Genomic DNA, 25,585 nt, shown 5'->3' on the forward strand with positions numbered 1-25,585 from the left:
TGTCAACCTCCCTCCCACCGGAAATTTTAAGTGCACTCTTCGGAAGTTTCAAATTTACCCCCCCCCCCCCCCCCCCCCCCCCAATTCCCATGCATACGACCAATGCGCCTTTCGCAATACATAACTTTGCGCACGATCCGGTGTGTGAAGGAGATTAATTAAATATTTAATCTTTTTGTATAAAATTCGTGGATGTATTTTATCTTTAATTTATATGGATTGCTTTAAAAATTTAAAAGTGTAATAAACTAGGACATCAAGAAATATTGAAATAAGGCCTATTTCAAAGAAGTTTCGTTGATAGATTGTTGTTTGTTGTTTTTTTTTGGTCTCAATAAAGGTCTGTTACGAGATCGAGTAAGTATTTAACTGTTTAATGAATAAATAATCTAACATTTAACTATTTTAATTAATCAAATTAAAATAAAATGAAACATTTAGACTCTAGGGATAGATCTAACAGTGCATTGAAAATTCTTGATTTAGAATTTAGATAATCCCTAGACATTGTCTATTCAGAGCAAGTCAACCAATCGAAATTCAGAAAACTAGACTACAAACGTGACGTCACAGTACCAGCCAAAACCAAGATGGCTCTCTCGGTAAAAAGATAGGGATTGAGAATCAACTTGTTCCCAATCTCATTATGCATTTATGTAGCGGTGGATTCTTGGTGTATTTCTACTTTGGATTATATACAACACTTGTAATAAACCTGACTGTGAATTGGGTAGCATCATGAAATATAACTTCCTTGGAGCAGAGAAATATGTACGTTTTTATATTTTATTTTGTTTGCGCTGCTCGGTTCGAGTGCTGGCTGGAGTGCGAGTGCTGGCTGGAGTAAATTTATTTTTAAAAATATTCTCCACATAGAAGAGTAGTGAGTCAATACTCAATACGAGTGCTAGATCTAGAAACGAAATAAAGGCTTGGTTTTATTTTATTCATTTCTAATAAAGTTATTAACCTGGTTAATAGATCTAGAGTTCAGTGATATTTAGATCTAGATATAGATCTAGATATCTAGATTCTAGATCTAGATCTAATCTAGAATGTTAGATGTTTGAATGAGAATGAAAAAAATGATGAATGAATTTATTATTTAATTATTATTGAACATGATGAATTGGAATGATGATTTATTAGAATTTTACTATTTTAGCTACTAAACTAATGAACTACAAGTCCAGAGTTTCTATGTCTAGATCTAGAATCTAGATATAGAATTTAGAATAGTGGAATAAGTCTAGAGTCTGGAGAGTTAGTAACTTTTGTACTAAGTAAAAGTAACTTATTCTACTGCAACTGCGTAAACAACAGTAGCTGCTTGATCAAAATCTAACTATAATTACTAGATAATCTATAACTAGCCTAATTAGTTTACTAAATGTCAAAATTCAGATTTAATGTGAGACCTAATATTATTAATATAGCAAATAATCAGTGCTAAAAGTCTTAACTATAGGCTTATACAATATTCATTATGACTATGATGGCTAGATCTAGATTATATAAAACTATAATTACTAATAGGCCAATTCTAGCCGGAAAAAGATACGCATGCGCAATGGAGATAAACTACAACTTGCCTTCACAGCGATGTTTTCGATACTGCGCATGCGTGTGTTTACAACAGCAGAACCCTAGCCATAACCCTAACCCTAGATGTAAACCTAGCTCGGCTATTAAGGTCACTGCCCATGCGCAGAACTTTCTTTTGCCGGCCTAGTGGAGACACTGGGGCAAAAAAAAAATTTCCAAGTAGTTACACTAAAAGTCTAAAGTCTAAATAGTCCAATATCCAAAAATTAAAACTTGAAATAAATATAGCAAATTGTGAAGTGAATATCATTGTTATGTATTATGTATGTCCTACCAAACCTAGACCTACTGGTTATTAAGCCTCGCTTCATGAAATTCATAGAAAGTTAAAAATAATTAAAATAAATGGGGTGTGTCACTAAATAAATGGTGTGATACACAATTTAGTGTAAGCTAATCAGCTCTTAAAATGTACTAAGTAGTATAGGCCTATCAGTTCTGTCTAATTAGTCTGATTAATTTTAATTAAATTAGAAAATTTACTTGTGATAGGAAAGCAGTATGAGTGTACTGTTGTTAGTAAATTAACAAATAAGAATATCAGCCTACTATTCATATAATTTTAGTTACATTTTACCTAATAAACTGTAAAATTCACTAGGCCTACATCTAAACATTAAAAGTTTTGGTTAAAAGGGCTAGTAGGCTGAACCCTTATGAGTTAGCTTAGACCTAATAAAATTAAATAAAATACAACAATCTGTTTTTCATGTTTAATTTCCAGTTAAATTGCTCTCCAATGGCAAAGCAAGAATGTCTCATTTTCAGTTTATTTTGGTATTAAATTAGTCATTAAATAATACAGACTTCTATATACAATATATACAGTGAATATCTATAATTTATATTGTTATTGAGTTTGTATTCACTTATGTTTTCAAGCCTGAGAGCTAACCACAGAATAATTAGGGGAAGATAGTCCTCTTTTAAAATTACTCACATTAAATAGTGCATATAAAAGCTTTTTAAATGTTATTAAGAACTTAGAAATCTTTTCATATTTTTTTTCTTTGAATTTAAAATGTAAACAATAATTTTGTGTATTGCTTATTTTAGGCTTGTTACATTACCCTTATGATATCAGTAATACTGCAACTGCAAAAATAAAATAAAAATGTTTATTTTATGCTAGCGCGTTTATATATTCAAACATTCTTTACCTGATTTTTTAACTTAATCAAAATAATCTACTTTTATTTTATTCCAGGTAGGAAGGTTTCATTGTATTCATTTTCCTTGACACCAAAAGGGTTAGATGACTGCAAATCATGACTAGAATAACACATCTACTGGATTATAATTTCAAAGTTTCACATCTGTGGAGTAACCTTCATTTGTATTGAAGGGAATGTGCTTTCAAATATGGAAATGCTGACCCAAAAAGGATATGTGTTTGTGTTTCTACTAATTACAACGGGTAGTTTATTCTCTTGGTGCTATGCCTGTGTTCCTGGATGCCAATGCACAATGCTAACCAAGTCACAGAAAGGTCGGAAAGTTAACTGCACTCATCATGTGGCTCCATTCACATCCCTGGCGAATTTGAACTTTCCTCCGGATACTGTTCATTTGTGAGTAAATAAATATATATATTTTACATTAGTTATATCACACATTATTTATCTATAGCTATTAGTAATGAAATTTTATTTTTCTTTGACAAAATTGTATACAGTTTTTAGTTTTGTATATTATGAAATAAATAGCATGCTGAGAGGCAAGCCTTATTTTAGTCTTATTATATTTCTTTATTGTTTCCCAGGGATTTTGCTCACAATGCTTTGGTTGTTTTAAAACAACGCTCATTCATTCAACTTTCCAGTCTTCAAAAACTGTAAGTATTTCTTATTCTACAGACTACTTCATTTTTTGGTTCTTCTATCTTAAAAGCAGAGAAATGATGTAGATATTTTCATTAGTGACAGTCATTCCTGAAAATCAAAACTTAGTTAATATCTTACTTCAAACTGGAGTTCACTACCTGATCCTTGGATGACTAATAATCCCTCTAATAAAAAATAAACAAACAACTACTCAAAATCAAAACAGCATTTGTTTTGCATTTGTGTCCACTATCAGAGTAGAAGAATACAATATAACTTGAATATCAATGCAATACCATTTATATTTTTAACTGAAATAATAAGAAAAATGGTGTTGGAACTAAATAAAAGGTTGCCCTAGTCCTAGCACTAAACCTAGTCATTTCTCTGTTTCTATAGGTATGTAGGGCCTACCATATTTTCATACCATACATCTTCGCTCCTCTTTGAATTTTTTAAAACTCTAATACATTAATTTATAAGGCATGATTTTTCTTATTCATATGCAGTAAACAAATATGAAAAGTATATGAAAAATAAAATCCATGATTATGATTTTACTGATGTAAATCTATTAAAAACATTTTAACTATTTTACTGAGCCCATTAAATATGAGGTTTTTTTTAATTTCCTAGAGGCTAGCTTTTTTTAAAGTGATTGAATATTATTAAGTAAAATCTTAGAATGATAACTCAAATCTCTAAAGTTATGTTGAATACACCCTGAAAGAAATGATTATTACGTTATTGGGTCGACATATAAACATGAAACAACACCAACTTGTCATCCTAAACTATTAGAAGTAGTTAATGTTCCTTCTAAGCTGTTTGGTCATAAGAAATTGTATAACAAACTTTTATAAGTAATTTCAAGGCCAAGCGGTCACAATATATTTTCTTCAGGGGAAAGTTTGTTACCAGGTGGTTTTATAAAGTTATGTTGATTATCACAGTAGCATGACTCATGCTGTCTCATTTTCCATCTTGCACAAATATCCTGTTGCTCCTTATATGTTCAAATTACAAGTTTTAAAAAAAAAGAGATTGAGCTCTGCTAATTCAGAGCATAAAGTGTTAGGCTTGATTACATCTGGCCTCTTCAAGGTTGTACCACTAGGGACGGTTTTGGCTGAGTTCTGAACGGGTCTGATAATAAATAATGCATGTCTATGCATTGTTGTAATGGGCAGCAATTAAAAAGATTAATGGAAAGATAAAAATACAGTGTGCTAATGTTTAATACAATTATTAATACATTTTTGAATCAATTTCTCTGCATTTTTATAGAACATTATTCAACATGGATTTTGGGTTGCTTTGGTATACTGAACCCTTAAATCATTTTTGTCCAGAGTTTTTAAAAATTCCTTTCTGTCTAATATATCTGTCCATTAGGTTACACAATTTCGTTTGCATTCATCTGGAATATAAAATGAACTCACTTTGAAATAACAGAGCAGCTATGGCCATTAACATCAAGAGTGAGACACAACAATTTCAGACATACAAACTGAATTTTGAATATTTTTATTTATTATTTGGGCATTACTGACATTTCCAGGCAATATTTTAGACATAACTCACAGACAAGGAATAGAATTAAATAATCTTCAAATAATGTATTCAAGCTTATTCCAGGGTGTAGAGAATGAAATTGTTTTAAGTTGGTGTAACCTGTAATAATAGAGGGCAGTGGTATAAAAGCTATAATGAATATGCCAGTAACTAACGTTTCTACTTACAATAGTTTGTTTTTTTACCTAGATCTAGTTCCTTATATCAGTTCTAGATCTAGTAATAGTTTTCATTCCTTTATGAACGCCAGCTGTGACTGTGTTGAGTTTATATTTTGCTTTTATCAAACCTTAAGAACTAGAGTATACTCTGTAGCCATAGAAAAAAAACAATATGCCTACTGTATTGTCGTGTCTGCGATCACATTAGATATTTACTTAGTGACGGTAGACGCTAAGAGTTAGGCGTTGTACTCGCGTGTTCTTTGGGTGGGGCTTCGTCTACAACAGAGTCAAGATATCTGTAGACAAGAACGATGGATTGACTTTGTAGGAGTGATGTGTTCCATCAAAATTGCTCATAGAAAATTGCATATAGCACCATAACCTTTTCTGTTTTTGAAAACTATCAATTTATCTAAACAAATCTACACGGAAAATCGTAAATTTAAGGACACGCACTTTAATCTGTCTAAATCGCTTTTTTTTAAAGTGAAGAAAGCTTTATAGTGTATTTTTTAAATCAACCACTAATTTTTGTTTGTGTACTCCCCCTTTCCCTTGTCTTCTTTACTTACCTATGACTTACAAAGGAACTAACATAAATTGTATATTTAACAACCTTTATTATCATTACTAAATGGGAAACATTCTTGTATTGGAGCTTACCCAGGCAAGCACCGCTGAGAAAGGAATTGACTTCATAGTGCGTGCCTCATTACTGCTTCTTTTCTCCCTTACCATGAAAACGCTGAGATAAACACGTGTTTCCAATGCGTTAGTTTATACCTTCCATCCGAAAAGGTTTTTTTTTTTAGCTTTCAAAAAGCTAGGAGCCGTTTGATCCTGTACTATGCATCTTCAAATTCTACTGGTTTGGTCTTTATTTATCTTAAAGGCTGATACATTTAAAAAAAAAAAGGTTACTACGACTGGATTAGTTCTCAAATTAAATTTTTTTAACAATATATATTTTAAAAAAACCTCGTTTCAGTTTTTGCGTGGTGATTTAAAACCGGTTGAAAAAAATCCATGTGATTTCGTCATATGTTTATTAAAAAAAAACGTGGGTGTGGTGATATGCTTTAGGTGCGCTAAAATTATTTACATTTTGAACCCCGTTGTCATCAATTAGCTGTGCGTCAAAATTGTATACACGTTCGTAGTCCATGTAAAGTTACTTTTGTGCTTATAGCAGAGAGAGTATTTGTAACTCACAAAGAGGCGGCCCTTTGATGTTCGCACGGCTCATTTACCGCAGTAAATGAGCTTGTCTCCTATCATTCATCTGTAATGAGCACATAGGAGGTGGCAAACATCGGTCTACCTGGGTCTTAGAGTTACTCACCATGGTAATATTGTACAGAATGGATGCACCTATATCACCCACCACCGTTACGATAGGACGGTAGCTGTGTGAGGCGAATAGCGACTCAATCTATTGAATGTATACATGTACCCGTCGGATTTTTTTGTGGGTGTAAACCACACCTCTAAAAAAAAAACTACGCCGAGAACGTAACGACACTGTGCAATCTATAGCAGCTTGATAAATCAGTTCATTATTTGTGTTATCTCGCTGCTCTTGGTGAAACAAAAAGAAGTACTTGAGCAGTGTAACTAGGATCAAAAAGTTTCATTACCCTGCTCATTTTCCCTTCAACTCCGGAGCTATCTTTGCGCAAAATGTACTAAGACAATGGCGCCAGTTTTATGTCTACAAGGTGAACAGGGATTGAATGCTTTTTTTTTTAAATATGCAGGTCTGGTACGTGCGCCTCGATGTCGACCATTATAATTAGCACTGCTGTTTTTGTAAATCACTAAACTACATTATAACTAATATATTGATAATTTGTTTAGCTTTGGATTGATCCAAGCATGCGCGCCACCTATGTTCAGCAGCATAACGAGATATGTAATTATTGAATCATGCTATTTTTATTACCTGGCCTTCTGTTGTTGCCCGTCTATTTTTCAAAAAGTTTATACACTTAGTCTTACGTTTACTACACAACATAACAGAAGACGAAATTGAAAATGTAACTTTCAGTAAATCCGCTAAACTTTCTAAAAATATCATTCATACTATGTACGTTTCGTGCCAACGTTTTAATTCCTGATTGCCTTTTAAATCGTATGTTTGTAATTATATTTATTTATATTCATGGCTCTAGGTGTTGTAAACTCCACTCCCCATGCATCTTAGACGTAGCTCGCTCAGGTACAAAATCGCACGAAAGAAAAAAAAAGTTATAATATAAGGGGGGAAAAAGGTTGTTCTTTGTGTTTATTTTCACGTTGCTATAAATAGAGCATGATATAACTGTATTTAATGGCAAACGTGAAATTGAAGTTAGAAACAAAATAACTTCTTAAAACAATAGAGGGGGTCGCACCGAGGATTACGATGAGTTTGTGTTCTGGTGATAAGCGTTTTTATTCATGTTGTTTTTATTCCTATTTATTCCTTTAGTCGACTCGTACTGGTCCCAAATAGTTCTATCAGTAAAATAATGTTTTCCCCCTGTATTTTCTCATCTTTTACACCTTTATTTTACGTCCCAATATTTATTTCCATTAGCCATCGTGTACAAGTTAAAATCTGCTCATTTGATGGATAGAGCATTGTGTTGAAATATTTCGGGTCTAACAGCCCCCACTTCAAGCAGAGAACGGGTGGGCGTTCTGTTCTATTGTATTTTCCATGAGGGGAGGTAACAACGTTAACGGAATAATGGGGATCGAGAAGTGAACCAAGTAAATGTAGCCGTTTCTATTCTTAACACGAGCTTCACAGGCGTTTGAGCATAGCCTTGGAGCAACGGGGATACGACTCTGTTATTATACGATTGGCTTTGTAAGTTTCGTTCTGCTCCGCTTCTTTCTAGGCCGCGAGATATATTTAAAGTTGCGCTAATTACACACGGAAATGATCTCACCCACAAGTCGGGGGGTTTTCACCAGAAGAAAAATAAGGTTCATTACTAAATGTACAGTGAGTTCCAAACACGCGTAAAATGCCGGGTTTGTAAAAGTATGTTAGGACCTACCGATTTTAAACATATTTTACGCTGAACTTTTTTTTTCAGGTGAATCCCCTGTTATACTGCTCAAACCTCAGTGTTAAATACACTGCACGTGTCATACTAATACGATACCCAATTTGTTCTTTGTAATATACCAACTTTGTGGGGTTTTTTTTTTCAGGTTAAAATTTGGTCAAATTAGAGTAACACCACTTAGTTTACACACCTCCCCCACCCCCGTAACTTGGGCTTTCAATTAAAAAAATATTTCCCTGTATGACAACCAGATGATACTAAATGATAGTTGCCTTTGAAGTAAGTGAATGAAACAAACACATAAGAGCTAAAATAGAGCCATGAGAATGTTTGGTAAGCAAAAAACCAGAAGCAAAGCTACTTATACCGGTAGCGAATATTTATTTGTACATTACCGATGGTTTACCTGACATTGCTCTGTCTTGCTTTAAAAGTAAGATGGATTGGTACTTCATGGGCTAATAGATTGTTTTGTGTCTCACCCGAATGGTTGATTGAAATGACGAACGAGTTTTTTTTTTTAAATAGTTTGACTGTACAAATACAAAACGTCCAATCCGTCACTATTCTGAAGCATTCCCTTAGTTAGGGAGCGTTTCATTTCATTTAGCTGCTAAACGGTTATCGTGTCGATATTTCCCCATTCTATTTTCTGTTTCTGCTATCCTTGCTCGTTTTCATCCCGTTTATTCCTGTACCTGGTTGGTCTATGAAACTAAGAGGCGCAGCTGTATCTGACCCTGGGGAAGTTGGCGGACTGAACAGGTAAAGATTAAAATCAACCGAGAAGTCAGCAGCCGAGGTTTTTTTTTTTTTCTTCTTTTTTTTTCTTCATCCCCCTCACCTTTTTCTTTCCTTGACACCGTAACGCAAGGAAAGTCTGTTCCCTATCAGCTGTTATCTCTCTTGGCAAATGGAGAATGAGTTCAATTCTAAAAATACACAATTTCACTACTCAATACAAATTGCATCACGTATGGATTTGTAATCGAGTACTTGTTATAGACCACAATGACATCGTTTATTAATGGTTTGCTCATAGAGTAATAGTTCTGGGTCGACTTCATTCTTTATTGACAGTAGAGTTGAAATGTATTTTCCGTTAAAATAAATAAACTTCGAGCTAGTAACCTAAATAGAAGACTAAACTAAGATTTTTTTAATAAATAACCGCGCGTTTTCTTTTGGTTGGGGCTGGGGGGCAAAAATACACTGACATTATGTGAGGTATGCGTGATACCACAAGCGTAATAATGTTAATCTTTTTGATTTATTCTTGTATTGATCTCAGCCGGTGGCGTGAGGTAGCGAGCTTTATCTTCCCGGGGACCCATTAACAATTCAAATTGATATACATCCGTACAACGTAATGCTTCGACCTCACTCAAACAAGTTCTTATCAACTTATCTGTGCCATTCTTGCATATTCTTCTCTAGCCGACAGTACGTGCACGGCATTAACGTATTGTTTAAACATATCTTCTTTACCAATTTTATGAATGGTAGGTTACAATGTTGGTTTACATTTGTGTCGGCGGTGGCCGAAATGCATTAAATAGCAAGGATGATATTTAAAAAAAAAAAGGTTTTAACAAGAAAATGTCCGCCAAAATTGTGTCTAGACGTATTTGAGTATATTCTACTTAAATTATGGTAGATGGCCCAGTTTCATCGTTTAATTTTAAGCCCGTAGGTAACCCCACTTCTCCGCACTTAAAATTGTTCAAGTTATGCATTGCTCAAATTTGTGAGCTGACCTAAGCTATATTTGGGAGCTATAACTGACGTCATAAAGGCTTATAGCCGTTCGCTTTCTTTTAATAAGATCAAGAAGTGTACATAAGTTTCATGTGTTGAGAAGGTGTGTGTGTGATTATAGGAGTTTATATTTAAAGCAGGTGCATTTTCACAAGTGTTATTTAGTATCAGTGGCGTAGCTAGGATTTTTGTGCCCCTGTGTGCATTGGGCCCCTATGTCTTGCTTACGCTAGCTTTACGGTAGCTAAGCCACTGTTTAGTATATCTATTCAAACCGACGCATCTTTATTTCTCCATTGAACCCTGCTGAAAGTTGACCATGTGTAGAAGTATACTTATTTTGACGGCCACATGTGGGGTCCTCGTAAAATGTGACATGCCTGAAGTAGACGACATGCCTTGGTCATTCGTTTACGCTGTGCCATTGTCATGTCAAAGAGCTGACACTTGTACAAAGGTCGCGACAATTGTTCCAATTATTCACCTTACGGTCGCATCTGTCTTGTCGGGGGCCCGCAGTTGAAACGGTACATTGTGTTTGACCTTTACTGTGTCAACCCCTCCATCCCCTGGTGTGATCGAGAACACGTTTTTTAACTTATCATTGTTGAAGTGTCGCTGCGTGTTTTTAATTAGATAACTTTCAAAGTTTTACCGGGAGTCCGTGTATATAATGAGGTAACTTTTAAAATCTTGTTGGGAGTTCTTTGTACCCACATACTCCCTAAAGAGATGAAGCATTAGCCTAAATGACCGTCATTATGGCCGTATTATGCATACAATAATGGTGTTTGATTGTATGCGACAGGTCAACGGCTCCCTGGGTATCTCCAGCCTACACGAGCTCAATAGTTTCTTGGTACTTTTAGTGCGATACGGCTCACGGTGGGGTTTTCATTACTGACTACGCGGCTCTTGTTTTTGGCTTGGTGTTCACATTTAAATAATGGAACGCTTTATTCTTATTTATTTCCTACATTCATGAGCTCTAGTTGAATTTTGGCGTGGCTGCGAATAATAATTTAATTTGAACCTTCTGTTTATTGAATGGATAGTTTTTCAATATGACAAGAATACGTGTATTAGTATTATTACTTATATATAAAGAGTAAATTGGCTATCCTTTGTCCCATCTTTAAAGGTTGGTTACATTCCCCAATAAAACCTTTTTTCTTCCTAGAAAACCTGATTTACCTACCGGCATTTGTAGGTGTGAGAATAAAATGTCATATCTCTCAGCACTTGGCTCCAGCTACTCCCACACCTTTTCACTAGAACAACAATGCTGTTAAAGCCGAGTGTACCTGCTATTTTTAAAGTACTTGAGGCCAAGATCTTAATATTGCTCTTACTCTAAAGAGACGCCAGTTTCACACACGTGTCAGTTTGTTTGTGCCTACATGTGCTAAGATTTAGTTCCCTGTTTCAATGTAAACAGACGCTAGTTTAGATCTTTGTTTTTGTTTGTTGACTCAATGATTATTTTTTCCCTTTAAAATTAATTTTTTCCCCCTCTGTAGTGTCACTGTTTTAATTTGATTACTTCTCGTGTTCCTATATTTTGTTGGCACTGATCAACAATGAGCAAAGGCACAGACCCATGTGTTCGATACTAGAGACCAGTAGTGCGAGAAATATCCCGATAGATAGACCGGGACAAGTGTTTGTCTAGCAGGGGAGCCCACGAGTGCCGACCTTCTTTGGCGGAAACAAAAGCAAACATTGTGTCAGGTTACCGTATGTGTTGGGGGGTGTACTGCCCTCGGGCGTGACTCAGTCAAGGTGGCCGCTCGGGCTGGTCGGCAATACAACGATGGTCCGAGTTTACAGCACAGCCCTCCAAAGAGCATAGTCGTGTAGGATACGTTTAACATTCTTATGCGGTCTCTCCCAGACGTAATTCACGTTTCATCGTGTTGAGGTGTCCGTAATTCAATTACCGTTACTGCCACCGCCAATTTCGTGAAGCGGGAAAGCCAGCCGGAAAGGACGTTAGAGAAGTGTTTAGGGCCGTTGACGACCAGAGAAGATGCTCGAGTGGCCGAGTACCTCCCCGGCCTCCACCCATCGATTGGACTCAAGGGGACGACGATAAAAAGGTCGATACAAGTTCGGATATTTATGGTAGCCGTTTAGCCCGACCTTTTTGGTCTCTCGTCTACAATCTACTTATCTTTTTTTTCTTCGTCTTTTTACAGCTTTTTTTTTACCGCCGTACTAGAGTAGCTATTTCTATTTTAATACTAGGCTACCGACTAGCCTATACATTTGACGAATCATTAATGCAGTATAATACACATTTTAAACAGGTGCAAAAAGTTGCATTTCTCTACAAAGTTAAGTTAAATGCATAGTGCAGTTGCTTTATAAAAGGATTGGTTGTAAGGGAGAAATAGCCACCGAACCTTCTTTATGTAGTCCCGTGGTGTGAAGAAAAAAAAGTGTCATTTAGACATGATGTAACACGTCAGATGGCTTGTCTGCTTGTCATGTTCTGAACGTGAAGAAAGAATTTTTTCCCACCACTGTCTGGCAGGGAGGTAACATTAACATTTTACTCTCCCTGCTGCTAACAAAGGGGGCATAGAATTTTTTTTTAAAATCACTGCTGAGAATGATTTGTAATATTTTTTTTCAGCCCCAGCTAGCTAGTGTAAATTCTAGGGTGAGATGTTAAGATAATTAAGGAATGAATGGTTTGATAATCATTCCTGGTTGTTTTGAAACTTAAATCAGTTAAATTTGTAATTAAAAAAAGCCAACAATCTATTTGTTGACATGACCTATCTGGTGTGCCCTATATAAAAGAAATATAAACAATGTGTCTGTTGTAGCTAGTATAGTTATCACCCTGAATAGAACAGTTTGAGAAAGCTATTACCTTTGTATCACTCACCTGTCCCTGTCCTGACTAGCATGACACCACAAATGTTCTGTATAATTTATCTTGCCACCGCTCCTCTGTTGTCTCTCTCATTACTCCACATCAACTCCTTCAGATGGTTTCTCTCAGGTTCATGTTTACTTTATAAAAACATTGGTCTGTGGGAGTTGAGTACAAGTGAAACATGTAAACTCTTCTCTCTATTATAACAGTCAATATTTCAGTAAAAATGCCTTTAAGGAAAAACAATTAATAGTTCAAGTAAATAATAATTTTTATTTTTTGCAGAAATTTGAGTAAAAATCAAATACAAATCATTGAAGCTGGAGCCTTTGAAGGATTGCAAAGTCTGAAAAAATTGTAAGTCTACATTTTATTTGCTATAGGATGGCATTGTATTTTATGTGTCCCATTTAAAAGACAAATGTCTGTTGCTAACCACTTACATAAATTTACTTATCTTTCATATATAAAGGGATCTGTCAAGAAATGCCATAGGAGTAATCAATAGTAATATGTTTCAAGGCTTACCCAGTTTGGAAAAGCTGTAAGTAAAAACAGAGATTAAACTAACTTGTTTTTCTTTTTTCATTCCACATGTAACATTAAAAATACTATTAGGCTATTTATACAATATTATGTGTTACTTTTTGTATCTTTTTCTAATGTTTGAATATTACAATAAATGTGCTATTCTGAAATGTTAAAAATATTCTTATGCATGTCGTTTATGTTTCTACTTTAAAGCTATTTATCAGACAACAAGATCTCTGTCATCCCAGATGGAACTTTTAATGATCTGAGGTCAATGAAGCACATGTAAGTTACTTATTTCTGTAGTCGCTGAAATTAGACTACACATAGGTTTTGTTGTGCTTTATTCCACATTTGAAGCTTTATCATTTTTTATTTTATAATTCCCTTAAGTATTTGCAATCAGTGCTAATTTGAAAAAAAAACTTTATTAAATTCTCCTTCTCGTTGTTAATTACAATAAATATTTCTGTTACCCAGTGAATTTAGTTCCCCCTATCTGCGCTGTGACTGTCATCTCAAGTGGATTTTGCAATGGACCAAACAGCAAGATGTACATATTCCAAGCTCAACTGTATGTGCACTACCCACTAAAATGAAGGGAAAACCAGTATCTAAATTGAAACGTAAAAATTTACATTGTGGTAAGAATTGTTTTTTTATAAGGAAGTCTTTTTTTTTTCTTTAATATCATATTGTTTGAATATTGTAAACAAAATTATTAATAAAGCAGTACACGGATCATGGAAAATTTTTTTTTAATATTTAAAGGTTAATGTTTCTTCTTTAGATCACAGTCTGCAGTTAGCTATTTTTGACATTCGACCGTCGGAAAGCCAGCTGGTATTTCAAGGTGATAAGCTTCCTTTTGAGTGCCACGCTTCAGTTGCTCCAGGCAAAATGGAAATAGCTTGGTTTCGTGGTGAACACCAGGTGACCACCAACAAGACTGTTGGTGTCTCTGTAAACACAACACACAACCTAGACTACACTGTCATCACCCATCATCTCCTGGTTGAAAGTCTGGATACATCTCATGCTGGAGAATGGAGCTGTGTTGTGTCAACAGATAGCGGGAATCTTACAAAAACAGTGAGTGCATACTTTTTTGCTTAAATGCTTCTTCGTTTGTCTGATATTTTTTTAAAGGTTAAGTCATATTGTGTCTTGATATACCTTTGTTTAATATTTTTAAAAAAATGCATGCAAATTGTTTCTTGATAGCATGCTCACTTTCCTAATTTTTTTTTTAAAAACTCATGCAAAGTGTTTCTGTAAAAGCTTGCGTATTTGTCCCATATTTTTAAAAAGGTACACTTCAATTATATTAAAATCATGCTTTTATAACATTTTGAAAAAGCAATTGATCCTGGCCTTGTTCTCAGGTTCATGTAGAAGTAAGAGCACCTAAAGTTGACATGGGTTGTCCAGCTGTCACAAACAAAACATCAAAGGGAACTTATACCTGGCAGTCATCCATTGCTGGATTGCTAGTGTTTCAGCCCTGCCACAAAGGAGACAAGGGTGCCATGGCCACCCACAAGTGTGAGGTAGATGGCAGATGGAGAAATTTGAACATCTCATCCTGTAGCTTCATGAAAAATATCACACGAAAACTTCACAGGTTTTCCAAGGTATCTTTTTTATTTAAAATTTTTCCCAGTTCCAAAGTGAATACACAGTTGAAAGATATTGTTAACATCAATGCTGCTCTTAAAACTGGTATCTTGAAAGTAGTCTGTTTAAAAAAAAAATTATTGTTATGAATTTTTTTGATGTTATAATGTGACTTTTTTAAAACTTCAGCTTTCACCTGAACTTGGGGATATTCCAAACCTGACAAATGACATTAATAAGGCATTCATGCTGGCTGAAGCTAATGATGAAAAGATGGACTACTTTGATCTCTTCTACCTTACAAGAATCATGGCAAATTTACTGCCATTTGCAATGTCAGAGTCAATGGTAATATCTTAACATAAATATTTTTAATTTATCTTTGTGTACATGCATATAAATTGTCTAAATGTTAGAGGTAACCCTTTTAGTTTTTAGAAGTGGGAATGATGCACCTAATTTGTTGGAAATTATTCAAAAATGCTTGAATAATAAATATTTTTGAAGTTATTGTAGTGTAGCAGTAACGTTAATTAAATATTCATTATAAACTCATGTATTTTATTGCAGGTTACCTCATTGATGGTGAATATTATTAGCAATGCTAGCAATTTGTCTCCTGATGTTTTGGATATGGCTCAAATTGAAACTAGGTCACTATCAAGGTATGCAACTTCAACTGAATTTAAACCTTTTCTTAAAGTCAGTTTTTAAAAAAAAAATAATATCGGTTGGTTTTTAAATATTACATATTTACCTATTATTCCTACAACAAATGGTGTAATTTGCATAAAGTGAAAAAAGTAGCCATTCAAACTTGAAAAACAAGTATTTCCAAGAAGGTTTTACTCCTTAATCTTAATTAAGCAAAATAAAGTTAATAATGGCATTATAGTTAATAAACACAGTAACTGTCACAAATTAGTAGAGAATAACTATTTACTTGAACTTACCCTTAAAATTATTTATCAGGATGGTTCGAATGTTTGAACAAATGAATGAACAGCTGAGTTCTCAGATGTTGGAGCCAAGGTGGACCAGTTTGACCAAGAATGTGATAGTTGCTGTGTTCAATAAAAAACAGGTGCTGCAAAGTGGCCTAGGCTGTGGCCTTTTAGATTACACATTGTTCCCACAAGACTTGGGTAGCACACATTTCATTTGTAGTCAAAACGTTTCTCAAATTTTGGTAAGTAAATTTCTTTAATTTTAGTGTGTTGCCTTTATTTATATAATTTATAAGTTCCAGTGTTTATTTAGTTTAAAAAAAAACATTGTCTTTCAGGCTGCTTCTATAAATGTACAAATCCCTGCATTGCTAAACAAAAGATTCCAGCCTAAGTTGTCTGAGTTGGATGAAACAACAACACCAAGGCCAACAACTACAACAGTAAAGCCTGAAGAAGAATCCACTATCTACAATCAAGACACTGTATTGAATAGCAATGACAGTTCAGCAGTGAATGACACAGTCCTGCCAGGGAATTCTTCATCCCTCTCATCAGCATCATTTCAACAAGAACCTCCAGTGTTTTCCTACTCACCTAACTCCTACCCTAATCAAGCAGTTCCAGATAGCCTAAATGAATCCACCACATCACCCTCTGCCATCTCAACATCACTATTTTCCCATCAGCTAGATAGGCTAAACTTATCCAAATTGTCCAGGGTATTGAATATCTCATCTCAAGGTCCATTCAACTTTCCTGCAAACATGTCAAACTTCCCCTTCGCCATAAAACCCATCGGCACTGTGAATAATCCTGTTCCCATGCCAACACCCCCTCGCAAGACAAATGTTTATGTGATCGTATACAGAACAAGTAAACTGTTCCCTGTAATACAGTCAGACTTGAGTGATCCAGCTTTCAGAAGGGGGACCTGGGTGGTTGTTACTCCAGTGCTTGCAGTTTCTGTTGGTATGTTGAATTGCAAAACTGTTTTGTATCGTTTGTTAAATACATAAATTAACTGTTGGTTATTTAAAACTGAAAATTCACAAAACGTATTATAATAATTTGCAAAAACTTTTTATTTAAAAAAAAATTCATTGTTTGTGTCTTATTTTAATATTCAGGTATGCCAACAAGAAATTTACCAGAACCTGTTGTAATTACTTTTCAAGTTTCTGATGTTAGAAGACCCTTAAAGGCAGCATATTATGACTTTGATTTCATTGGTGTGTAAATAATTTAATATTATTTTTACTTGTTGGTTTATGCCAAAAAATATTAGTTTTAAACACATGTTATACTTAAGTATTTGAATATTTATACAAATGTTTAGAAATTAAAATAATTTATAAAATTGTTCTTCAGATGGATATGGTGGCTGGAGGACAGATGGTTGTGAAATAGTTAAACAAAATGGCTCAACTGTTGTTGTTCAAGTGCATCATCTTTCTAATTTTGCACTTTTGCAGGTATGCTTTAAAAGCATTTTGTTTGAAACAAGTATTTATAGTCTATTAAAACTTAATTTGAACAAATTCCTATTATATTTTTACATTTATTTTCATTTGACAACCATCCGTTTAAGAACTTGTTGCAAGTTTTAACATTTAAGAAATTTAATAGCTGAATTTAATTATGTTTACCTTTTACAGTATTTCCTTATATTTTGTCTTTCCAGGATGTGTCTTTTGTATACAGACTTGAGGCATTCTCTATGGAGCCAGTATTGTATGTTGGCAGCGGTATTTGTATGATCTGTATGATCATTGTAGTCACTACATTGATTGCATGTTTTGGGTAAGTAAACAATTTCACCCAGTGGGATATAGGTAATTATTCCCTGAAAGCAGTCAAGAAATTAATTTTTTAATTATATTGTATTGAACATTGAATAAAATTATAATCAATGTTTTTGTAGTAACAATATTTGAATATTTTTTTCTCCTCTCATAGGTCCATTGGTATTCCAAAGAAAATCAAACATGCAACAATGAATATATGTTTGAGTACACTTTTTCTACTGGCAGCATTTATATTTGGAGTGAATCGCACAGATTTCGAGTTACCATGTCAAATGGCAGGCATTTGTATTCATTACCTAACTTTATGTGCTGTTTTTTGGATTACAATAGCAACCAAGTACGTTACACTTTTAAACTACACAGTAAAAATAGATTCAGATTTGTGTTTGCAGTGTTTTTCTGAATAAATTAGCTTACACTTGACAGTTTTAGCATATCTTAATTTTTGTATAATTAATTATTTAATTTTTTTTCTGTTGATTAAAAATAAACTTATCCATATTTAAATTAAGTGTTAACAATGGACAGATTTACCATACCATAAATATTTATTAAAATTACTTTTATGATATTGTCTAAAGAAACTCAATGAGGCCATATTTCTATGTGTTCCAGCATACTGTATAAAAAGTTCATCAAGGCCAACAAACCACCAGAGCCCCCACCAGACCTTGGTCCCATGCCACTCCCACCCAAGCCCATCTTGCAGTTTTACTTTGTTGGCTATGGTGTTCCGGTTATTATCTGTGGCATAACTGCTGCTGTCAACCTGAATTTTTACTCAGGCCATAAATAGTGAGTAGTTAATGACACACTTTAGTTATCTTAATTTTTTTTGTTTGAAATTGATACTGTATTCCCACTTTTATGTTTATGATATACAGCTTATAACTGGCTTTTAACAATTTTTATTGTACTTATGTATTTTAAAATGTTTAACATTATGGAAACATTGTGTTTACCCCAGTTATTTAAAACTAACATTCTGGAAGAATTTTGAATAAACATGTTAGTTAAAATGTGTACTATTCTGGAAATAACTGAATAATTTTTTTTCACAGCTGCTTTCTTGAATGGGAGCCCAGTGTTGGTGCCTTCTATGTTCCTGTTGCTTTACTTGTTGCTTGGAACTTTGTTCTCTTCACACGAATCTCTTGCATCGTCAAATCAGTACCAGAAATAGACAGTGAGGCGGCTAACGAGAGTGACCATGAAATCCACACCAACGAAATTGAGCTGGTGCCATCGCAGCCGGATACAAATACCAGCACCACTCACAACATAAATTCACACAGTAATGTCAACAACATCAACAACAACAAAAACATCATCAATAATGGGATCGGGTACCGCAGAAGGTTCAGCCACAGCAGTACCGATGACGAAGAAGAGGAGGTGGTGTCTGTGGTCAGCATCCCTGACCAGGAAAGGAGACCCGTGACCCAGCTGAGGTCCCTTGTCGTCATCCTGTTTTTGTTTATTGTCATGTGGATGTGTGGTGCTCTGGCCATAGCTAAGCCCTTCTACTTCATCCCTTACCAAGATCTCATCTTCAGCTACAGCTTCGGGCTGATGAGTTCTGTTTTTGGATTATTCATGATTCTCTACTTCTGTTTAACTCGTAAAGACTCCTGGCTCAGCTGGAAGCGGGCAGCTAAATGCGGCCCAGCAGAGGAGTATGTGGCTCCCATGGAAATCACAGAGTCACAGCCTGAGCCGCCGCCTCCACCACCTCAGCCACAAGCCAACGGCAGTGCTGTCAAGTCCAACAGCAACACCAACCTGTCTCTGTATTCACAGAAATCATCCAACATCACTAAAGCATACAACATGAAAAACAACAGCAAGCAGTCAAACATCAACCTCATCATACCTAACGCTTCGGAAATTTCATTTAATTCAGCCCAAGAAGGTTTCCCCAACTTCTACAATCCCAGACAAAACGGAGCTGCTAAAAAGTTTTGGCAGAAAAACCGTCACCATAGTAAAGTGATGAACAAGGACATAAACAGGGATTTAAACAGCAGTTTAACAGACAACAATTCAACAGCTGAGCTCAGTAATCGCCTCAGCCATGGCACCAGCAGTGACGCCAATACCCACTTCAGCACTGACAACCAGTTCCCTTTCAAAGACAAGCCTGCGTCTAAGCCAGGGTCCTTCTCTAGCTCACGAGAAATCCCTGTTCATATCAATAATCATCAGCAGTCCACTCCACAGAATATCCTTGGATCCTCCTGTGGGGCCATATCTTTAGAGCTGAACAGCCAGGTCCCTGGCGTCAGGTCAGCTTCTCCAGATAAAGGACAGGTGAATGCACCTGTGTACCAGTCTGTTGGTTCAAACAACCTACCTCAACATCAACGTTCACCCAGCGCTGGTTCTCTAGGTACAGGGGTGCACCCTAGCGCTTTTACACCAGTCCAGCCACGGAATAATAACACCTTGCCACGTCATGGTAAAAACCTGGATGACTCTACAGAAGAAGCTCCCCTCAGTCAGGGAGAGAGAGAAGGTTCTGTGCCAAAGAACCAGTTGAGTGCAGCATCCTCTCAAATTGACAAGTCCAGTCAAGGTGATCTACAACCAAGGCCTGTCAATCCAGGTGTGGCTTGGAATCCATACCATTGTAACTTACCTCCCCTACCTAGTCATCAGCCATCATACTCTTTTTCACCCCCACCACCTGCACACTCACAGCAGCAACATTATCCTTTTGATTATGGCATTTATTCTCAGCCAGTATCAGTAAATCCTCACATTTTTAATAAGACTCAGACCCGCCCGTCTGGTCCGAATAGTTTGTCCCCTGTCCCATTCACCCAACAGACCACTCACCCCACTCCCTTCAATATTCCCCCATCCCCTTACCTCATCCAATCCCAGACTCGTCAAGTCAAATCTATGAGCCCTGGGTCCAGCAGCTCACATTCACAGAATCAGTCCAACCACAAGCGTCGCAGTAGTGGAAACAGCTGGCGCCCACTTTCAGGTGGGGACAGCTCAGACAGCAGCAGGCCTAAACCAAAACGAACTCAAGCAGGTGGAAGCCCAGGACGGTCAGTCACATATGCACCCTGCAGCCCAGTATTGTCAGATAGCCAGGCCTATGAGCCTAATCAGGGAAATAATCAAAATGTACAACAAAACATGAAAAAAGCCAGGTCCATAGATTCAGATCATCACTCAGACCCCACCCATAGAAAAAAGCATCACAGATCTGATAGACATAAGAATAAGCTGACCAACAAGCAGCGATCACTAGGTTGGGATGAACAGTTCAAAGGGCGCCCATCTAAAGTGAATTATGTTTATGTTAACCATATGTATAGAGACAAGGTTATGCACAAACTAATCAAGCAAGCCAGTGAAAGTGATGATTTAGCTAACAAAGCATTTTGGTTGCCTCGTTCAGCCAGTGAATATGAACGTCTCACTCAGAAAGGCTTTTGTAACATGGCGGATGACGACACTACATCCAGCTCTGATGATGATAGCTTAGATGATAATGTCTGGATTCGCCAGAGTTCTGGATCTGACTTTCACAAAAAAGAAACAAGTGTGTAACATAATATTAATTTATGCATTAAAACATTATAGTTGTATTGTAAAAATTATCAAAGTGAAGTATTAAGGCTTTGATTCGTAAATAATTGATTAAAATGAACTTTGTATGACCCTTATGTGTGTTTGTAAAAGGATCATACTTTAACTTAGTTTTAAAATTTTGAAAATTAAATATCTGGCTTGATAATGTTATTTTGTAAATTGAGTGTAAAATACTGTACATAATAAGTAAATGCATGTATCAAAATTATGCTGCTTTATAGTGAAGCCATAGCTTTATATAAATAGACTAAAGGGAATAAGGATATAGAAACTAGTGTTCTAGTTTTAATGAGCTCAGTTTGAAATCATCCAGCAGTTAAATGAAATATATGTATACTGATACTAAAGGACCATCAACATTACTTCATAATGAATGCTGACTAAATCTGAACAGTATTGAATAGATGTGTGAGCTTCATTTTGATTAGAAAAGTTCATTTATCAGAGCAATATCACACTCTTCCTGGATATTTTATAAATACATTCTTTTGTAAGTTATATCATAATTTTATTATGTATTGTTACCTTTTAAAGAAAAAATCTTATTTTGCAATAAGATGATAGTTTTGTAAAGAGCTGTCAGTTTCAAGATGTAAATAAAGGTAATTTTTGTCTGTTTTTTTGTGCTAATGCACTTTATTATTTACAGCAGCATCTTCAGTTTGATTTTTTTTTAAATTTATTCAATCTCAACATCTATTGTTTGTAACTTATATCTTTAAATACACTTAAAACATTTTTTTGTAAGATTTGTATATTTGAATTTTAGTTTACAATTGGTCGCTGTATTACAATAGTCTAAAGTGACATATTTTTTTTTACAAAAGTCCCTTTTTAAGTTGCCTGTAAAACAAGTATGTCAGTCATGTATTTAACATATGCTCATTATCTTTACATTACCTATACATACATTTTAGTTTCTTAAAATATATTTTGATGAATGTCCTCCATCATGATTTTTTCATGAGTCACAAAACTTAACTTAGTTATATTTTTACAATACTAATTGACGTGACAGTGTTTGATATTTTGTGGCATATATCCTATTACTACGGGTGAAGAACAAAATCATTAAGTTATATCTCATTATTTGCTTTTATTCTCTTAATGACAATGTTCTAACATTTTAAGAAATATTTTTTTTGCTGAAACAGCTGATAATGAATGGATTTTACTTTTGATCAGGCAATAAGCTCCAGCATTACAATGATAAATAGTCCTTTTAAATTGTGCATGATGGAATTTTTTTTGCTTTCCCCCCTGATTTTGTGAATGAAACATTTAATTATCTTAAAATTCCCACAGTTGCTAAGGCCTAAATTTTCTTTCCTGACAAAAAAGGAGATTTCTAAATAAAAACTAATGCAACTGGTAGAGTAATAAGTAAATGAAGTCCTTACTTTACTTAGCTATACAGAATCCCTGTAGAATGCTCATTCAAATACATTTTATTACAACCTCAGCAAAAACATGTCTCACTCTTGTGGCCCCTGTTTTTTCTTTTAAATGCATTTTAGTATTAACTTTACTAGTTTTAAAAATATTGCTAATTTATAAATAATATAAATATTTATATGAAGATTTAAAAGTTTGTTGCTAGAATTTTGTAACCACTAAGTTTAATCATCTTGTGAGAAAGTGATACTTAGAGAAGGTTACAGTGAAGGCTTTTAATTTTTTCATAAACTCACAACGAAACTGTGCTGTTTATTTATACTTTATAAAATGTGTATAATCTTAACAAGTGTTGTGAATTTTGAGCTTGGTTGTAATTTAAATTATTTTTTAAATCCTTTTTAATGTTCAGTACACATTTTAACTGAACTACGAACAAAATATATACTAAAAACTTTTGTACAATGCTTAAATTTTTTATATTATATGAGCCTTTTTTTTAAAAAAAAATTGTTTTTTAACCAATAATAAGTTAACTGCTTTTTATAGCTAATGAATGAAAGAAAATGGTAAAGTGTGCATTAGCATAAAAATTTAATTGCTGCTTTTGTTACAACATAAATTTGGTAAATCAAAACAATTAACTTTTTAATGGAATTTTATTAATTTGTAATATTTATTTAAACCACATCTAATGTCAAATCTGGCTATTGTTCATATGGAAGCCCTGAATTCATATTTTATGATCCAAATAATATGTTCATGTAAACAAGTTAACTGCCATTGCTCTTTATAATGATATTATTGTAATTAATCAAGTGAAACCCTTTTTATGTTGAACTGGTAAGTTAGATTTTACTTATTTTCCACTTTCTTATGTTGTATAGTCTACTCATTTTCAGTGAAACAGTAAGGTATTTTAAAGGAAGAATGAAAAATGACCTAACATCATTCTATTGATATACAGATTTAAAAATAGGCTTAACAACTTGGAAAATATTTTGCTATTTAACAACTGTCTCAAACTTAAAAGAAAGCAATAACTAACTTGATTTCAATTTTTTTAAAAATAGACAACACTTTTTCTACTTTAGCAGCAAACAAAGTAGCTTCTTTCTAAACAACTTAGTTTGCATTTATTTACATTCAATTGTGTATTCTATGTCTGTATACTTGTTTATTATAGCCATGAATGTTTTTAGCAATATTTTTGTTCAACATACCTTTTCAAGCATGATGTGGTGTAAATAAAGTTTTAGGTCCATAGTTGTTTTAAAATTTATAAAGTCTACCATGACATACAGAATGAAAAATATATTTTGTTTGTGTAACAAAAATGTGTTCGTTTTTTCCTTTTGTTGCTTGAAGTTTAGAGATTTTTATACTGGCTTGATTTTAAAATGTTCTGGCTGACCATCTGCTTTGTACACCTCTGGTTTCTTATTTACATCACTTGTAAATGTGAAGACAGTCTTTAAGGGAGGTTAGCTGAAGAGGTCTACTTGCATCAACAATAAAAAAAACCTACTCTTTGTTAAAATATTCATCTAAAATTTAGTTACGATAAGGATTTTTTTCTGTTTTTAAATAACCAACTACATTTTTTATAACATACATATATCAGTTGTCAATTCAGTCTGTAAAGGCTCCAAATTATATCCTACTCTGCTGTACCCAGAGTGGTATTGTTGTCATGAAGTCACCTTTAGAATCACACCAGTCTTCCTAGAAACAGGCTCTGTGTGATTCTAGAAAGGGTATTACTTAGATGAATTTGCATAAATTCATAAGATGACTATTTCTTTTTCTAGTTCCCTTTCATTTGAACAAGTCGTTCTGTGAATAAATGCACCTACTTTATGTTTGGTGCAGTGAGATTCATAATGCTCTGACCTTTTTTTTCCTAGACTGGTTTTACAGAGCTAGTTAATATTTTTAAATCTTCCCGTTTAATTTTTTATTACAATTAATTTTGTGCTTCCCTTACCAAAACAGAGTTTAAAAAGTGTTGCTTTATTTTAATGAGAACCAGCAAGAAATTGAGTTTCAAAACACATTTCTTAACAAAGTATCAACATAACAGAAATGAGAAAAAGCACTTCTAATGTTTGCTCATTTTATTGTTAAGCTACACAAAAGGATAACATCAACAATTTAAAACAAAGCAAAACCCAGTACCAATAATATTAGTATGCTATACTTGCATGTCATGAAATCAATAAAAGTAACAATAACATTTTGATAATTGAGTCTAGTAAATTTTACAAATGTCCTAGAAACAAGGGGAAAAAAAGTTTTGATATTAGGATCTATTATTAGCATGAATATTAGATCTATACAAAGATTCAAACAAGAACTACTTTCAAATGTTGTACACCAATAAATTGTCATGCCTGCAAAAACAAAACAAAAAAGCTGTCACATAGTGTAAAGGTCATGATGACAAAAATAATTAACAATTACTTATTATATACTAATTAACAAAATTAAATGCAATTTTTTTTTCAAATTACTAGGTTTGAATGACAAATGGTAACACATTCTCAACAAAATAGTCATAAAAATAATTTCAATTTAAATAGTGATATGTAAAGAGCAATGTGTCACATTACATTCAATTTTCAAAGTTATATTTTCCCCCTTTTTCAATATAATTATAATGTTACAAAAAAAGAAAAATCAAAGAAAAAAGTCTTTGCTTTTAAAAAAAAATTCACTTTAAAAAAAAAAAAAAACTTGAATGAAAGGCTGACATTTTCAAAAAATCATATCACTAATAATATATAATTAAACCTTGTATGTAAAAA

The 25,585-nt window shown here is 34.1% G+C and overlaps 1 protein-coding gene across 2 annotated transcripts; it reads left to right on the plus strand.

Moving 5' to 3' along the window:
- Positions 1–427: 427 nt before the first annotated feature.
- On the plus strand, positions 428–23,839 carry LOC131934549 (uncharacterized). 2 transcript variants are annotated; one of them, XM_059290590.1, is made up of 19 exons: positions 428–771; positions 2,813–3,176; positions 3,368–3,439; positions 13,157–13,228; positions 13,344–13,415; positions 13,616–13,687; positions 13,883–14,046; positions 14,193–14,494; positions 14,788–15,036; positions 15,209–15,367; positions 15,590–15,684; positions 15,992–16,208; positions 16,305–16,938; positions 17,097–17,198; positions 17,338–17,441; positions 17,651–17,769; positions 17,926–18,111; positions 18,390–18,569; positions 18,836–23,839. In XM_059290590.1, exons 2-19 carry the CDS (start codon positions 2,968–2,970, stop codon positions 21,339–21,341), a joined length of 5,514 nt encoding a protein of 1,837 aa, XP_059146573.1. In that variant the 5' UTR covers positions 428–771; positions 2,813–2,967; the 3' UTR covers positions 21,342–23,839. The 2 variants fall into 2 exon arrangements, with proteins under 2 accessions (XP_059146573.1, XP_059146574.1); XM_059290591.1 differs by having other exon boundaries at positions 428–602.
- The last annotated feature ends 1,746 nt before the right edge of the window (positions 23,840–25,585 follow it).

Source organism: Physella acuta, unplaced genomic scaffold (assembly GCF_028476545.2).
Source record: "Physella acuta isolate Inbredline_101_S28 unplaced genomic scaffold, ASM2847654v3 ptg000111l, whole genome shotgun sequence".
Classification (NCBI taxonomy): domain Eukaryota; kingdom Metazoa; phylum Mollusca; class Gastropoda; family Physidae; genus Physella; species Physella acuta.